This window comes from Gigantopelta aegis, chromosome 14 (assembly GCF_016097555.1).
Source record: "Gigantopelta aegis isolate Gae_Host chromosome 14, Gae_host_genome, whole genome shotgun sequence".
Classification (NCBI taxonomy): domain Eukaryota; kingdom Metazoa; phylum Mollusca; class Gastropoda; order Neomphalida; family Peltospiridae; genus Gigantopelta; species Gigantopelta aegis.
In genome coordinates, this window is record NC_054712.1 from 21,368,479 (window position 1) to 21,381,897 (window position 13,419).

At 38.3% G+C, this 13,419-nt stretch overlaps 1 protein-coding gene across 2 annotated transcripts in view; it reads left to right on the forward strand.

The window, feature by feature from the left end:
* Positions 1-13,419, forward strand: part of LOC121388902 (beta-1,4-galactosyltransferase 4-like) — a 99,359-nt gene that overhangs the window by 44,672 nt on the left and 41,268 nt on the right. The window contains exons 1-2 of one of the 2 annotated variants that reach the window (XM_041520440.1): positions 6,536-6,683; positions 8,443-8,955. In XM_041520440.1, the coding sequence (XP_041376374.1) occupies positions 8,460-8,955 (496 nt within the window). In that variant the 5' untranslated portion in view covers positions 6,536-6,683; positions 8,443-8,459. Of the gene's footprint in view, positions 1-6,535; positions 6,684-8,442; positions 8,956-13,419 lie in introns of those variants that run through there. The other variant, XM_041520439.1, reaches the window with a different exon arrangement.

The window sequence follows — 13,419 nt, forward strand, 5'->3', positions numbered from 1 at the left end:
ACCCCCCCCCCCCCCTTTCCGCCTGCTACCGACCACGGTCGGGCTGCTGGTGCTCACTTGCACCTGTCAGTACAGGCGGTTCCCCCCCCCCACCTTTCCTGTCCTGGACGGAAGCGCCGGCCGAGGCCGGCTCTTGTGCCCAAGACAGGCGTGCGCTACAACAGCTTGCTCTGAATGTGCACGTAAAACCCTATGACCTGACCTGACCTGACCTGTTATACAGGCGATCCTTTTCCTGTATCCACTCAGCCATGGCTTCCTCCTCTGCCAGAGTGAGGTCTGTGGTCTTCTTGACCTTCTTTACTTTGATAAGGGAGGCTGGGCTGGCATCTCTAGAGGATGGCTCAGCTATACTACTCTTCTCTGGAGGGTCTTCCTCATGGGAGCTGTGAGAGACTCAGATGGGGGAGGACTGGGCCACCGTGGAGACTGTGATGGAGACGGCCTTCCTCGACCCCTGCCTCGTCCTCTGGACACTGGAACCATCCCTCATGATTCTAAATAGCAAATTTTATCTTTTGTCAGCAAGGTTCGACATAACACCGCGACGCTTCCATCGTGATTTGTTATCCCTTTTCTAGAGGGTGGATGGTTAAAGAGTTCGATCAAGAGAATGTGGGTGTGGATAATGTTTTTGGTATGTTTCCATCAGAGAACTGTTATGGGCACAACCTCCGACTCGGCCAGAGAGTTCTGCCCACGACAGGGAGGTCGATCGCGAGTTCGTAACACTGTTTATAATACATGTATTATCATCGAGGTATGTTCTGAAACACAAAGGATATATCAAAGAGTAAACAATTCAGATTAGTGCAGGTATTTACAACTCCATTTCGCACACTTCGAATATTTGAAACCAAGATGGATATTTGTTTCTGGGTCCTGAATTTTGTTTACAACATCATTACTTAGTTGTATTAATGATAAAACAATAATAGTTAGGTTATGGTCATAATCTTTAACAGACAAAAAGTAAAGTTGTCATTGCTGAAACAATTAAACCATAGGGTAGCAATGATTTAAACTGTTTGTATTCACAGGAAAAGACGCCACAATTTATTTTAAATATAAAATGGGTGCAGTACCTATACGTGTTCATCTTCAGATTAAAAAAGTAAAACCAAAAAAAAAGTAATGTTTTATTTAACGACGCACTCAACACATTTTATTTACGGTTATATGGCGTCAGACATATGGTTAAGGACCACACAGATTTTGAGAGGAAACCCGCTGTCGCCACTACATGGGCTACTCTTCCGATTAACAGCAAGGGATCTTTTATTTGCGCTTCCCACAGGCAGGACAGCACAAACCATGGCCTTTGTTGAACCAGTTAAGGATCACTGGTCGGTGCAAGTGGTTTACACCTACCCATTGAGCCTTGCGGAGCACTCACTCAGGGTTTGGACTCGGTATCTGGATTAAAAATCCCATGCCTCGACTGGAATCCGAACCCAGTACCTACCAGCCTGTAGACCGATGGCCTGCCACGACGCCACCGAGGCCGGTCCACCTACCCATTGAGCCTTGCGGAGCACTCACTCAGGGTTTGGAGTCGGTATCTGGATTAAAAACCCCATGCCTCGACTGGGATCCGAACCCAGTACCTACCAGCCTGTAGACCGATGGCCTACCACGACGCCACCGAGGCCGGTACTTCAGATTAAAAAGTCCGATAAACACTCGGTAAATTAAAGTGACAGACTCTAGATTTTAAAAACTAGGCCTACGGCGTATAGGTAGTACTAAACCAAATAACTTCCGGCTGGGTCAAAGTTCGAGGTGCACCCAACTTTTGATAGAGAAGTGAACACCACAAGTCCTGTGATTGGTTATAAATGTGAGTGTGTTGGTTGTAAAAAATAATAATTTCATCTGGGTAAAATAAAAAGTGCAATTTTATTTCATCTAGTACCAATGTGTCAAGTAGCCTTGTGCTTGAAACATGTATGGGGTACCTGTAAAAAAAAAGTACTCGAATTTTGTGCGAAACTAGGGTAGTCATAGACGCTACCCGTTATCTCAGAAACGAGCAGCTTGACCCCCATTTTTTTTCTGATTCACTTTAAGTGTAAGGGGTGGTAGTATTTATATCCGTGGCGTTTATGTCGGTTGATACGTTGCAGGTAGGAGTTTTAGCCACATATGTTACTATTGTCGTCTATGGGATTTGATTTGGTAGTATACACCCTGCATGCGTTTTTGAGAAGCTGACAAATAGTTTGCCATTAGATCAGCAGTTCAAAGTGTATGCTGACAACTATAGTCCGTGCCACTGAGAACGCCTTTTTTCATACTATGGAATTTACTACAAGTTATTTATTTTTGAGCCGATTGTTTTCTAAATATGGTACATTGGCATTGTATGCATGAATAAAGTAAAAACAAATGCAAAACAAGGAACTAAAACAAAACAACAGAAGGCACTATGAGTTCATGGTTGAAGATAGTTAAAGTTAGTTTTGTTTAACGGCACCACTATATCACATTGATTTATTAATCATCGGCTAATGGATATGAAACATTAATTTTGGTCATTTTGACATATAGTTTTAGAGAGGAAACCCGCTACATTGTTCCATTAGTAGCAAGGAATCTTTTATATGCAGTATCCCACAGACAGGATTCGCGCCTTGCAGCAAGTTGTTCTACTTATTTTAAGTGGGTCATGGTTTGTCTTCAGTCTGCTACTGATAGCGACAGTTGAGGGTGGAGACACTTTGAAGCCACGGTAAAATAACGTGAACATTTCGACACCGTATCATATATGATCAGGGCTTTAGATTGCACCAAAGTCGAGACGACAAACGTTGTGCTCCAAATATATATATGTCCAAAATAATTATGCTCAAATTACAAACATGTTGACCTCAAAATAGTTAACCGCAAAACCACTGAAATATTTAAGTTTAATTACATTAAAATAACTTGACATGCATTTCTGAATATTGACAACTCTCCAGCAGCTGTTCATGACAGTACTGAACTAAAAGGACCTTTCTGTGCTCACAAAAGACAAAATTCCCCGTTGTGCCCAAATTAGTGAGATCTAAAGCTCTGATGATACACTTGGTATTCAAAATTTAAAACTTAATGTATCAAGTGTTCCAAAATTATATTTGTGGGTTTTCTTGCACCGTTTGCCGATTGTTCACCAACTGTCATATCTTTGGCATCACCTTATTTATTATCTACATAGTTCAAGATATTCAGGGGAATATAACCAGTATGACCCACGTGCGCCATAATGATTTCACGTGCACAACGAATGACGTAATGTTGTGAAGCGACGTCATAACTTAAATTAATGCGGCTTCCCCAGTGTAAACGCTTATCAAAATGACGTCATTTCTGAACTGACGTAGTTTCGTTATGTTTGAAATGTTTTTAGTTACGTTTGAAACGTTTTGACATGATCCTAGCTTGTTATTCGTGAAAATAAGATTTTGAATAATATGGATAAAAAAGAAATTATTACACTCGCGTGTGAATCGTACTGATTTTATGAAACTCATGTCAGGATGGATGTATTACGCTCGATCTCGCTCGCGTAATACTATAATCCGGACACTCATTTGGTAAAATCAGTACGACACACAAGCTCATGTAACAATCTCTATATAGGGTGTATACTACCAAATCAAATCCCATAGACGACAATAGTAACATATATGTGGCTAAAACTCCTACCTGCAACGTATCAACCGACATAAACGCCACGGATATAAATACTACCACCCCTTACACTTAAAGTGAATCAGAAAAAAATGGGGGTCAAGCTGCTCGTTTCTGAGATAACGGGTAGCGTCTATGACTACCCTAGTTTCGCACAAAATTCGAGTACTTTTTTTTTTACAGGTACCCCATACATGTTTCAAGCACAAGGCTACTTGACACATTGGTACTAGATGAAATAAAATTACACATTTGTTTTACCCAGATGAAACTATTATTTTTTACAACCAACACACTCACATTTGTAACCAATCACAGGACTTGTGGTGTTCACTTCTCTATCAAAAGTTGGGTGCACCTCCAACTTTGACCAAGCCGGAAGTTATTTGGTTTAGTACTAACTGCAGAGAGAACAAGTTTTTCAACATTTCTTTTAGGCTGACTGGTATATATAAGTCAAATATATAAATATAGCCAGAAGATCCTAACCTACCCCATAGTTTGCATCCCCATGTATGGGGTTTGCTTGGCATGTAAAGACGCAAATGAGACCTTCCCTTGAAAGGGATAATGATTTCGTCAACATAGTGACACTTTTCTGGTGGTATAGTCAAGACGTTTTTCCGCATTGCCTCAAAACAATTTCTAATATTCTTACACACCCTTGGTGAGAACACCATGCGTATTTTTAATAACACATAGTTGTTTACACACGTATGTCTGTAAACAATTTCAAGACATACTACTTGCTGCTCCAAGGTGATGACCAGGTCACAAATGCCATCCGTCCAATAAAAAACAGCACGATGGATATCGAATAAACTGTGACGTATAGTTAACCTGGCAAGCATGTGTCTGTGACGCATAAGTCAGCTGCAAGTGCCAAGGGTTGTAAATATATTTTAGTCGATAAAGATGTTAAAATTTGCTTCAAACCTGGTTTTTGAGGATATGTAAGAAATTGAATAATAAATTCTTGTCCGTTAGATACAATTTATAACACAACTCGTTGTTTAAAAACGTATAAAACTCGCTTTCTTTCGTTAGATACATTTTAAAACAACTCAAGTATTATTCTCTGTTTCCATTATTTTTCTTCTGTCATCTAATCTGTTACATTGTTATTGTCCTCAAAATGTAGCCTTGATAACAATTTTAATTTATAAAACATTGGCTTGAGACATTGCTAATACGACAATAACCCTGTGTTTAACGTTAAATTGCATTACATCAATCATTTCCAAGTTCTCTAATAACAAATATTTGACATATTAATCACTAATACACACACACACAGTCGATGTTTGAAAAATAGCCTTTGTGTATCCTCGGTCGGGCAAAACGTACATTAATTACGTCAGCGTCTAAAGGCATACCGGGGTAGTTAAAAATCCATTCATCTGACATACACTGGCGTTATACGGTTTTCAGGGAACTAAAACGTTTGAGGGTTGCGTATCCACAGCGCCTGTACTTGAACACACACACTTACACACAGATATCAGATATCATCATAAATGGATGATTCGAAGATAGCTTGGCAATTCAACACAGCTTAACAACAATATAAAAATGCTGTTGGTGTTTTGTTTTTGTTGTTGTTGTTGGTGTTTTTTGTTGTTGGTTTTTTTTGTTGTTTTTTTTCAACATCGTAACATTTTACCGTTACGATTTTGACCAAGTGTCTAAATAACCATACATTCAACATTAAATAGCTGGGGGTATCGCTAAACAAATATTCCTTTGCACTCCTATTGTCTTGGCCATTTAATTGTGTGAATATGTAATTGTATCCAAGATTCTACTTTCCTGACAGCTGGACGCTTTCTCATTGTTCCTGGTTAAAACAACTCATATATTTTTATGCTATTTTTGTCTTTGATATGCTACTAAATATATATCTGTAACTGTTCATCACATATAAAATATTTCACTTTTTTTTGGTTAAAAAAAAACAAAGTATGTCCACACTATGACATGCATATGCTACCATTGCGAGGTTGCTAAAAGATCTAAATAACCATATGTTAGATATGAAATAGCTGAAACATATGCAGAAATATCGTTAAACAAACATTCATTTCGTATCCTATTGTCTTTGCCGTTTTAATTAGATGAACGGGTAATTATATTCAACGTCTGATTTGTATAGGCACTGGAAGCTTTTTTTTTGTGCTCCCTGAAAATTCATCTTAAATAGTATCCTGCTATTTTACTGTTTGATAGTCATCCAGAAAGATAAAACCATATATTGTCGTCATATATAAACATTTTAATATTTATCCATCGTAATTGTAAATGATGTCAACACCGTAACTGTTTGTCAACACCGTAACTGTTTGTCAATACCGTAACACCCCGTTTTATACCACTGAATCGCGGTATTTAGAAATCTCATATTTGTAAGAATATGCACTACATGAATTACATGAACTAATTGAGTTTGGGCCACTGAAAGTATTTAAGGAGACAATAAAAACAAAATATCTACTAAAACAACTACCAGTCAGCACAAACGAGAAACTGTGCCAATAAAGACGATAGAAAACCTCAACAAAGCTGTGCCACAACCAGTCGTATGGTTAGTGACACTCTGATGATTCGTATAGTGGTAGTACTCTTTTAATAGTCGTCGCTGTACGAGCGCGCGTTGTGAAACACTCGTACAACGGTTGATAAACTCGGAAGATCGATCAAGTTAAGGAAGATTTTAATAGGTTATAAGTTACACATTTTACAAGGTATAGTTCAGTTCTTCTCTGGGTTCTCGTCACAGAGTTCACTAATAGGATGATCGTGGTTCGGGATAAAATGTTCACAGGAACTGCATCTGCCTCACGTTATCGTCGGATGTTTCAGTTTTACTTTCGTCAGAAAGTATAACGACCAGCTGGGTCAACAAAGTGGCTGATTCTTGGATTGCCGTTGGCCGGATCTTTTCGTGGTTGAGAAAAGACTGTCGATAGAGCTTGCTGGCTCTTCTTTTAAACACTACTGGCACGAGGAAGGTATGCGGGTTATGCAGCGACATTGGTCGGTTGAGGCCGGATCTGTCCGTCAACACAGTCGTATGCGGTCATCTCGCACCGTCCCCAAAGTTCATATATGAATTATAGACTGACAACCGCTGGCCCATCGCTGTTCCTTTAATGTCAGGAGAATTAGTTCGGAGATTTCTGGACTGATTTCCGCTGGCCATCGTCGTTCCTTTAATGTCAGGAGAAACTAGTTAGCTATCTGTTCCTTTAATGTGAGGGTATTGTGTTATATTCGTCCCCCGCAAGAAAAGATCTTTGCAAGGCAACGATCTTCCAAATTAAAGTAACACAATCGATCCTCACTGTAAACGTTATATTGTTCATCTTGCGTCGTCTCCCTGGAATACACAATGTTCATGATCATCTTGTGCGAAAATATATAGCATCGCACATTATATAATCACTTAGATATAGTCATAGGTCGTCACAGCGGACTGAATAATAGTTAAATATAGTTCCTTGTACTGGAATACGTGTCCGTTATTGGGGTTGGTTGATCGTCGGGTAGATTCGTCTGACTATACTGCTATCGTCGGTGCTTGGAACTGGTGCGGAAGGTAAAGTGCTTCTCTCAGCGTGAAATTCGCCGTCCAGCTTTGTGGACACCAGATTATAATCGTTGGTATCGATCACTGCTATTCCCTTTTTACTTCTACCTTTCGTGAACCAGTAAACTAATTGTTTTCGTTTCTTAAAAATGCAACCTAGTGTTGCCAATAAGAAAATGACGACTATCAGTGCTATCATATATGGCCAAAGTGGTCTATGTAAGTCGGTTATTATTGGTTCTAGTTGCGACAACTGATTGATGAGGTCACCTATAGGGACATCTTGTAGTGCTTTAAGTTTAGGAGGTAATGTGGTGAGGTTCAGTTTTGGGAATTTATCATGTAGCGGTTTCCATAATTTAAACTGAACGGCCTTGAAGTGTTTCAAGTAATTTGCATTTTCGTCACTGATTTGGAAATCAGACGTTTTTCTGAAATAAGGTAATAGTGTTAACAAGTCACTTGTTGCTGAACACGACTGGTTGACATTAATCACATCCAAAGGTATGAGGGTATTGCGTTACAAAGCTTCACTTTAACAAATTACGTATCAAAGGAAGTTTTTGGAAGTCAATGAAAATGTTTTGTAGAATTTTTATTCACTGTGTGATTATTCACCAATTATTTAAGAATTTTCGATGACTCACAACCTGTTACGGAGAAGGTTAAAAAAAAAAATCCTATGTAAAGAACGCTGCTTTTGACGAAGTTATGGCCCTTGGACTTAGAAGATACGAAACTGTGTTTTCCGGATGGTTTTTTTCACAATGCCTTCAGTTATTCAGTTGACAGTTTGTTTATAGCTTTATCATGCACTGTTTTAGATCAGGTTTGACTTTCATGGCGATTTACTCTTCTTTTTCTCCCCCACAGAATTCTGGCCCTTGATTTTAGGAGATACAAAAATGTGTTGAACCTGGTAGAGGACGTGTTGCTTTAGCAGTACTCTCTTAACTTTTAACTTTTAATTTATTGTAACTTATATATATATATATATATATATATATATATATATATATATATATATATATAGATATAATTTTTTTTTTTTATTATTACTATTAATATTTATAAACATAAATTCTTACAAACATCTGTGGATGCGACTATGAACGATACGGAATACGATTATGGCAGGTGATACATTTAATTCCACGGAATTCTTCTGTTTCGTTCGCTAGGTCTTCGTGACTGATGGATGGTGAGGATGGTTCAGATCAGCACGACGTGTAAGCGAATGTTCCTGGGTCTTGTCGTCATCAGCAGCGTCATGGTCGTCACCCTCAACTACCTCAAGCTCGTCGACGTCCACGGCTACATGACGATGACGAGGAAGGGTGTGTACACGTTGCTGGTGGAACATGGACCAGCCAACCTGAGCAGGACTCGGAACGTTGACGTTAATAGTGACAGAAGCAGTTTGGATTCCACCACGACGCAATTACCGCTTACAACGCACACGACGCAATTACCGCTTACAACCCACATAACGCAATTACAGCTTACAACCCACACGACGCAGGTATCGCTTACAACCCACACGACGCAGTTACCGCTTACAACCCACACGACGCAATTACCGCTTACGACCAACACGACGCAATTATCGCTTACAACCCACACGACGCAATTAAAGCTTACAACCCAGAAGACGATTTCACTATGTCCAGAAAAACCAGCCAACTATGGAAAAGGTTTGTTTAAATTTATTAACATTAAATGATTGTGTTATTGATAAGTAGGTTGATTGATTTGTTGATTGATCGTCTGATTGATGGATTTATTTATTTTGATTGATTGATTGATTGATTAATTGGTCTGTCGTGGGGGAGCACGGGGGCCATGTACCCCAATCAAAGCTTTCTTTTTACTGGATTAAATGTTATAAAATACATACATACATACCTACATACGTACCTACCTACCTACATGCATACATACCTACATACATACCTACATACGTACATGCATACATACACACACACACACACACACACACACACACACATACATACATACATACATACATACACACACACATACATACATACATACATACATACTACATACGTACATACATTTGGCAATTTGGCAATTTGCGGGCGATTCGGTGCAACAGGTTCGAGTCCCAGCAACGGCATGGGACAATTTGTGAGGCCAAAAAGGATTTAATTATCCCCTGCGCCAGTGCGTTAATATCTATGTATGTAATAGTCAACCTCGACATACATACAATATATAGATATTCATACATCAATACATACTAGCCAGTGCCAGGTCTGCCCACGGTTTCATGCACGTAAGCGGCATCGACCGCGTAGATTGTAGGCCCCATGCATATGGTTGAGTTTAAGAAACTTCCTTTTTATGGAAGCTTCGATAGCTCAGAGCGTATCGTGGTTAGTCTTGCAATTTGCGGGCGAATCGGTGCCACAGGTTCGAGTCCCAGCAACGGCATGGGACAATTTTTGAGGCCAGAAAGGATTTCATTATCACCTGCGCCAGTGCGTTAATATTATGTATGTAATAGTCAACCTCGACATACATACAATATATAGATATTCATACATCAATACATACATACATACGTACGTACGTACATACATACATACATACATACATACATAATGTGGGTTGGCCCCTCAATATGCCCACCCCCCCCCCCCCCCCCCCCCACACACACAATATTAAATCCTGGCTACAAGCGAATAACCGAAAGTCTCGGTAACGGCATGAGGAAATTTGTGAAGGCAATAAAGGATTTTAATATCCCCTGTGCCAGTGCGTCATTGAATATATGTATGTTTAAGTCAAAACCTGACATACATACAATAGAGATATTCAAAATATAAAAATACATATATAGCCAGTGCCAGGTCTGTTCACATCTGCATGTAAGTCAAACGTTGCCAAGCCATGGGGCCTTAGAACCGCGTGGTTGTTGGACCGGTACGAATATGGTCGACTAACGATCGTTCTATTTTTGTGGAACGTAGTTGGTCTGATTGGTAGCGTTCCGGCCCAACAATTGCGGGCGATTGGGTGCCACAGGTTCGGGTCTCGGTAACGGCATGAGGAAATTTGTGAAGGCAATAAAGGATTTTAATATCCCCTGTGCCAGTGCGTCATTGAATATATGTATGTTTAATTCAAAACCCGACATACATACAATAGAGATATTCAAAATATAAAAATACATACATACATAATGTGGGTTGTCCCCTCAATATGCCCCCCCCCCCCACACACAATATTAAATCCTGGCTACAAGCGAATAACATGATTAAATATAAAGAATATATAATTTTACTACATTTTAAAATAGTTTGACAAATTCAAATTTCTGGTCGTACGTTGTTTTAAAATTTGATTATGACAATGGATGTTAAAGGATGACTGGAGTAAAGTAGTTCTGGTAAATGGTAAACAAATACCACTGATTCCTCACAAATATCAAGATTTCTTAGAAATATCAAGATTCCTTAGAAATAGCAAGATTTCCCGGCGTGCAAAATATATGTTTAAAAGAAGAATGCATGAACACATTTCTTAATTTATCAGCCTTGCAAATATTATTCCCATATTTGCACAATTATTTATAACTTTCTACATTATACATTAACAACAGTTTTGAAGAAACGTTTATCGCGGTATTAAAGCTGTTTGTACTTATTTTTCCTAACAAATAGTAATACTGACATTTTGAAATATAACTGAACTCATCTTCCACAACATTTAAATGGTGCAGGCGTGCCTATCATGTTGCTCAATATGACAGTATGCAATGTCACCTGCCAACCTAATATACGACAATCGGAAATTTAATATACATATATTTTTTTGTTGTAAAGTATTGGAAGCGATTTACGTATATAAAACTGGTGGTATCTGCAAAATATTTATAGATAACACATTTTGGTGGAATAACAATTGCAGTATTGGTGTTCTGCTTAGCATGGTCTGAAATAGTTGTACATTTACCGGTAACACGTTGTATTAGTGATGTTCCAATGATCGATTATAATCGAAAATTGATCGGATTGCCTTTTACGATTATAAAAATCCATAATCGATTTTGTGGGACAAAAGTAAAGTGTCTTTTATTTAACGACGCCACTAGAGCACATTGATTTTTTTAAATCTTATTATCGGCTATTGGACGTCAAACATATGGTCATTCTGACACTGTTTTTAGAGGAAACCCGCGCTGTCGCCACATAGGCTAACCTTTTACGATAGGCAGCAAGGGATCTTTTATTTGCGCTTCCCACAGGCAAGATAGCACAAACCATGGCCTTTGTTGAACCAGTTATGGATCACTGGTCGGTGCAAGTGGTTTACCTACCCATTGAGCCTTGCGGAGCACTCACTCAGGGTTTGGAGTCGGTATCTGGATTAAAAATCCCATGCCTCGACTGGGATCGGAACCCAGTACCTACCAGCTTGTAGACCGATGGCCCAACCACTGCGCCACCGAGGCCAGTTGTGTGGGACAATGTTAACTAACTGTTCCTCCCAGGAGTTTGGGATTATTTTCATCTGTACATAAAGACAAAAGATATTTAATAATAGTTAATAAAGGTAACATGGTTGTTTACACTTGTTGTTAACAATTTCAAGACATACGACTGGCTGCTCATAGGTGATGACCAGGTCATCAATGCCATATATCCAATGAAAAACTACACGATGGAAATCGATTAGACTGTGACATATAGTTAACCTGACATTCATGTGTGTGATGCTTAAGTCAGCTACAAGTGCAACGGCTGTAAATAACTTTTAGTTGAAAAACATGTTAAAATTTGCTTAAATCCTGGTTTTTGAGGATATGTAAGAAACAGAATAATACATTCGTGTCCGTTAGATACCATTTATTTCACAACTCGTTGTTTCAAAATGTATCAAACTCGCTTTCGCTCGTTAGATACATTTTAAAACAACTCGTTGCGCGATAAATGATATCTAACGGCCACTCATGTATTACTCCCCCCCCCCCTCTCTCTCTCTCTCTCTCTCTCTCTCTCTCTCTCTCTCTCTCTCTCTCTCTCTCTCACTAAAATATTGTTAGAAGTAACAGTTTGTATAATTAAACAATGATAACATTGTTTCGGAATTAAGACGAAGACATCTTAACAAACGTCTTTTTATCCGATAATATGATTTCCAGTAAAGTTTAGTATGTTATTGTTATAGTGTAACAAAATACTCGTATATTAATCTAAATTATTCACAGTTGTATAGTTACCAGCAGAAAATCATTTTTCTTTGTGGTATAATTCACCAGCATTTAAGTGGGTTTTTTTAATAAAAATATCTTTCTTTATTATTGACGTACATTGTACAAGTATAAATCACATTTCCCACAATAACAAAACAAATCAGCAGGACCTCGGAAACCCGATCTCTGCTGTACTTTTGAAATCAATATCACACTATTGAATATTTTATATACCGGTATGTTTTGACTGAAATCTCTTGTGTTGTATAGCATGCCGAGGGACAGAAGTCTTTGTTCCAATTTTTAACATATTATCGACTAACAGCGACTTTTTAAGGATTGTAATTACATATCATATATATATTATTTTTTTCTGCATAAAATATTAGTGATTGTATATTAAACGTGTTTATGATCGTTGTAATATTTGTACTATGTTAAATTTCATTTTTCATATTTCCTGAAGACAAAAATTCAGTTTGGGCTTCTTACAAATATTAAGATGATCAGAAACACATTGAATATACAGACACTGATATTCTAAACCAGAAAATATATTTAATATGTAAGTTTAATCGTAGAACTGTTTTATTAGTCGGAAACATCTTACAATGCAGAAAACTCAGGAATGTCCCTTTAATGTCCCTTTTAAACACAACCGGTATTTTTTACTATTAGAGTAGGGTATTTGTTATTTATTATAGAGTGGCTGTCCTCCTATAGACGAGGCACTATTTTGCTAAATACCCTTTCGATTCTGCATTGTGCCGAGATACGGCCCTGATCACGTATTACGGTTTTGTCGTTCAGATTTTATAATCGAAATCAAACATTACTTACTTTTTATTATTTAGATTATCCATATTCGTTTCCGGCCATCCTGGTGTTTGTAATACCACGATATGCATTTTTCATAATTTAAAAAAATGCATATACC